Source organism: Empidonax traillii, unplaced genomic scaffold (genome assembly GCF_003031625.1).
Source record: "Empidonax traillii isolate 1590-97213 ecotype Southwest subspecies unplaced genomic scaffold, ASM303162v1 scaffold2263:size30001, whole genome shotgun sequence".
In the NCBI taxonomy this organism is placed as follows: Eukaryota; Metazoa; Chordata; class Aves; order Passeriformes; family Tyrannidae; genus Empidonax; species Empidonax traillii.
Genome location: NW_020957456.1, coordinates 5,953 through 10,965, shown reverse-complemented (window position 1 = coordinate 10,965; position 5,013 = coordinate 5,953). Strand labels below are relative to the sequence as shown.

Below are 5,013 nucleotides of genomic sequence, written 5' to 3'. Positions count from 1 at the left end.
GTGTTATCCCCAGACTGCCAGTGGTTTAAGGAATTATAGAGGTACAATTGAACCTTTGTACAATCTTGTGCCGCAGGACTAAGGATGGCAAATCAGATAGATTTATATAAAAATATTTATGATAAATGATTAGACAAAAATATCTTAATCCAATTTACTTACTACACAGTATAGAAGCTAAAATTACTAGCATAGCATAGTATAGTGTAGGATAGTGCACTATATCCAAGCATTTATATTAAAAAGCTACCAAAAAAAATAGTTACTAAGTAGAGGTTGATGTAACTCACCCATACCAATGGCTGTGGATACCTCTTTTTCACTCAGCCTCAAGGAGTAACCTTGAGAGATGTCCCCTGCTCAAGGGAGGAATCTCCACACACACATGCCCCAAGAAAGGTGTATGTTAGAACTTGCCCTGTGAAAGTGGACTGGACCTTTATAGTATAATGTGATTTAACTGTCGAGCTCTGGCCCAACTGTGACAGCGTAGCATTTTTAGATAATGATACTTTCACTTTTAGCATGTTAACTTTGGGGTAATTTGAGTCAAGACTGATTTTAGCATAATTCAACACCAAAAGCAGCATGACACACCCCCTCTCAGTCCACCACCAATATCCTTGCAAACAGGGCGCTGTTGCTTGATCACATTCCAAGGGCACAGCATTCCTGCTGCAACTGCATTGTGGCTGTTCTTCCTCGTTGCTCTGTGCAGGGTTGAGGGGTGTTGAGGTACTGAGGGTTTGGCAATAAAAGGAATAGCATGACAGGAGCTGCCTTGCTTCGACCACTGTGCTCCCAAAGCTGCACTGCCTGTGGCGTGCATGGAGCTGGAAATCGCTCCAGCCAGGCTCACAGAAGGGGATTTTCTGCTTCCATGGGCTGTCAAAGGATTGAAGTGGTAAAGGGAACCACAGAACAAGACTGCTTTAGGTTGGAAGGGACCTTAAAGACCATCTAGGTCCAAACCCCTTCCATTATACCAGGTTGCTCCAAGCCTTGTCTCACCTTGCCTTGATCACTTCCCAGATGAGGCATCCCCAGCTTCTCTGGGCAGCCTGTGCCAGGGCCTCACCACCCCCACAGGAAGGAATTTTTCCCCCCATATCTCATTCTCTGGACTTGCTCCTCCTTGCACATCCTCCCTGTGCTGGGGGGTCAAGCGCTGGAGGCAGCTCTGCAGAGCAGAGGGGCAGAATTTCCCCCCTCACGTGCTGCCCACAGTGCTGGGGATGAGCCCAGCACAGCATTGGCTTTCTGGGCTCCCAGTGCACGTGGCTGGGTCATGTTGAGCTTCTTGTCACCCCACACCCTCAAGTCCTTCTCCCTGGGCCTGTGTTTGTGCTTGGGGTTGCCTGGATGCAGGTTGAGCACCTGCCCTTGGCCTCACTGAACCTCCTGGGGTTGTCACAGACCCACTTGCTCACAACCCCCCTCCTTCTCCATGGGCATTAAACACACAGAGACTGAAACAACGTGTTTATTTTGGGGCAAAGAGGAGAAGTTTCAGTCTGGAACCCTCCCCCCAGGAGCAGTATCCCCCAGTGCAGAGACACCAACAGTGACAGACCTTCCCCCATGTCCAGGGTTTTCTCCATCCCTCCCAGACTTCAGACAAACTTTCCCCCCGCTCAGCCTCAGCACTGGGTCACTGCACTGAGCTCATCCCTGTGTCAAGGTCCAAGGCTGGTTTTCCCTGGTGGACACTCAGCCTCTCACTCCTGGGCTGCCTCGGGCGCCGTGGGCTGCTTGCTTTGGTTGTCACCCTTCTTTTTGTGCCCCGACACGATGTCGTCAATACGGAGGAGGAGAACTGCAGTCTGCAGGAAACACCCCACACCCGGGGCTCGTCAGGAGCTCAGCACAACAAGCAAAACCCAGCCAGCCCAGCTCCCACGCCATGCAACCCCCAGCCTATGGTTCCTTCAGCACAGGAGAAGGGACACTGTGCCTTGCAGGCACGTGGGAGCAGCAAGGGGCTGCTTTACCCCCACCATGCAAACAATGACACCCATCTTTTCTCATCGACTGACAGAGAACAGACACAGTGTCCCTTCAAGAAACAGCCTTTGATCCAACACCAGTGAGAGAATGGCAGGATCTGTAATGAGGGGAGCAGCCCCAGCCAGCCTGAAGCTCCCAAGGCACTGACAATTCCAGCATGCTGCTGGCATGGGATTGCTCAGGTGCAGCTCTGTCTGGTCCTGGGAGCAGCCTGTCCGTGTAAGAACCATTTGGAGGAAAAGGTGGGATGGATTATGCTGAATTTTAGCCACAGGATCAAAAACCAAGCTTTGTAAAGCCTGAGTCTGGGCTCCCACATCCCTCATCATCTCACCTTTGACAGCAGCCAGCTCAGACACCTGCACAGCCCGTGCTGGGTGTCTGACACCCACCCAAACACCCCAGTGCACAGGGAGGGATGTCCTCCTCTCCCAAGGGATATGCCACAGAAGCTCTGGAGTTCCCACCTCTCCTTACCTCCACGGCTGTTTTGTAGGTCTGCAGTTTGACAGCCAAGGGCTCCCAGATCCCTAGCTCCTTCATGTCAACCAGGGCTCCAGTCTCCCCATTCACCCCCCATGTCTGGCTGCCTTCCTGGGTGTGCTTGGCCTGGAAGCAGAAACACACGTGTGGGGTGAGACAACAGATTCCCCTCTAGAAACTCCCACTGACCATGGGCTCATGAAACAGTAACAGGCCATTAGAATATTCTCAGTTTGGGAGTTCGTACAAGAATGTTACTGGCAGCCTGACAAGGGCACTGCTGTGAAGGGTGAATGATGCCTGGGGCTGGGCAGAGCGGGAAGGAGCTGACTCCCTCCTGGTGCCCCATGTCTTACCCTGAGTGAGGTCAGAACACGGATGGTACTGGCGCCACAGTTCTGGATCAGTGTCCGGGGAATGACCTCCAGAGCCTGGGCCACTGCACGGTAGGGCCACTGCTCCACACCTGTCATGCCCTTGGACCTCTCGGTCAGCGCATGGGACACGGCCATTTCAGTGGCTCCCCCGCCGGGCACCAGCTGCGGGTCCATGAGGACATTCCGGCACACCTGCATGGCATCCTGCAGGTTGCGCTCCACCTCCTGCAACAGGCACAGAGCACAGCATTGCTGAAGTCAGAAAAGCCCTCTAAGATCAGAGTCCAACCATCTCCTCAGCACTGCCAAGGCCACCGCTAACCCATGTCCCCAGGTTCCATATTCACATGGCCGTTAAAACCCTCCAGGAATGGGGACTCCCCCACTGCCCTAGGCAGCCTGTGCCAGTGCCTGACAACACTTTCCATGAAGAAGTTTTCCCTAATATCCAATCTAAACCTCCCCTTGTGCAACCTGAGGCCATTTCCTCTTGTTCTGTCACTTGTTACCAGGGTGAAGAGCCTGACTCCCACCTGGCTACAATCTCTTGTCAGGTAGCAGTAGAGAGACTCAGAGATCCCTGTTGGGACCCCCCAGCTCCCTCAGCTGTTCCTTGTGCTCCAGACCCTTCCCCAGCTCTGCTGCCCCTCTCATTATTAACTGGAGCACCCCACCAGCTGAAAGCTCAGCCCCCAGTCTGCTGGCCATGACTTACTGACATCACAAAGGTGGCTGGGACAGGAGGTGAAGCAGCCCATGCTTACCCTCCTCACACTTACCGCTAAGATCTCCTTGCTTGCTCCCCGCAGGATGATAGTACAAGCCTTGGGGTCTTTGCAATCAGTGATGAAGGCAAAATACTCATCTCCTATTTTCTTCACTTCGAAGAGCCCGGCACCAGTTCCCACATCCTCCTCCCGGAGCTCATCTGTGCGACTGACAATGCGAGCTCCGCAGGCCCTGGCACACCAAAACATTACATCAGACACTCACGGATCAGAACTGGGGAGAAGGAGTGAGCTCAGAACACCCCCATGCCATGCACAGCAGGAACAGGTTCCAGCCAGGAGCCAGCACTTACCTGGCGATCCGGTTGTTGTCAGTCTTCCGCACCCTGCGGATGGCAGTAATGTTGGCTCTCATCAGGTAATGCTGGGCCAGGTCTGAAACGAGGTTTGTGCAAATTTAGTGGTGAATCAGTGGTGTTATGACAAATTTTATGTGTTTATCAGTGATCTATTCAGCTATTCTAGTTCCACTCTTTAAAGCAAAAAGGATTATGGAAAAAACCCTAAACGTAGCTTCTTAAACCAGGCTGCAAAGCAAAATGGCAGCACAGCTCTCAAGAGTTTAAGACTCAGCCTCACTTATATTTTGGTATCTTTCCCAAATGCTGGAAAAGCAAAACACTATTGTAAGAGTCCAAGTTCACATGGCAACACCGAGGACCAACTTCAATACCCAGAGCGTACAACTATGTGCTAGGAAGCTAAAATACAAACCAAAACCAGGTTCCACACCAGTTTTGGGGGGAGTTGTGAGGTGTGTTAGTTTGCTATTGGGGTTTTTTTTGGTTTGGTGGTTTTTTTTTCAAGTTTCTGAACCGTGAATTTAACACTATGAACCTCACTGAGATGAATGCAACACAAAGAAGAATCATGTGTGCTATTACCAGAAACTCCTTTTTCTGTGATGACCAGATCTGGCTTGACTCTTATCAGATCCTCACACATCTGCTGAATGTACTCCTCCTCCATCTGCAGAATGCGGGCAAAGTCCTCCTCCCGCGTAATTTCAATGTCAGTCTGCACAAAAGACACGTAAACAGCTCAGTGTGTTCATCCCAACGCTTCACCATGTTAGACACACATCCCCCAGGGTCAAACAACCAAACCCCTCCAGGATCGCCAGGGAAAGAGTCAGGGATGAACACCACGGATCAAACAAACCGTGACATCGTGTCAGCTGAGCCTTAGGATTAATTCAAGCTCAGAAATATTTCTTTGGCTCTTTACCAGCACGTAGATACACAAACTGCTGTATCTGCCTCAATGAGTCAAAGCGCTGTGGCCTCACTCCTGCTTTTCTGGACTCCACGGCAGAATTAGCCCACGAGTGCAGAAGGCCTTTGAGAGGCACAACACAG

General features: G+C 51.4%; 1 protein-coding gene across 1 annotated transcript in view; it reads right to left on the bottom strand.

Annotated features, from left to right (window-relative positions):
- Positions 1-1,469: 1,469 nt before the first annotated feature.
- The window catches only part of CCT3 (chaperonin containing TCP1 subunit 3), a 7,742-nt gene continuing 4,198 nt past the window's right edge, over positions 1,470-5,013 (bottom strand). Inside the window, exons 2-7 of the mRNA XM_027909617.1 lie at positions 4,540-4,695; positions 3,949-4,030; positions 3,647-3,827; positions 2,847-3,092; positions 2,485-2,616; positions 1,470-1,823 (exon numbers count right to left, since the gene is read on the bottom strand). Of these exons, the coding sequence (XP_027765418.1) occupies positions 1,719-1,823; positions 2,485-2,616; positions 2,847-3,092; positions 3,647-3,827; positions 3,949-4,030; positions 4,540-4,695 (902 nt within the window). The 3' untranslated portion in view covers positions 1,470-1,718. The remainder of the gene's footprint in view (positions 1,824-2,484; positions 2,617-2,846; positions 3,093-3,646; positions 3,828-3,948; positions 4,031-4,539; positions 4,696-5,013) is intronic.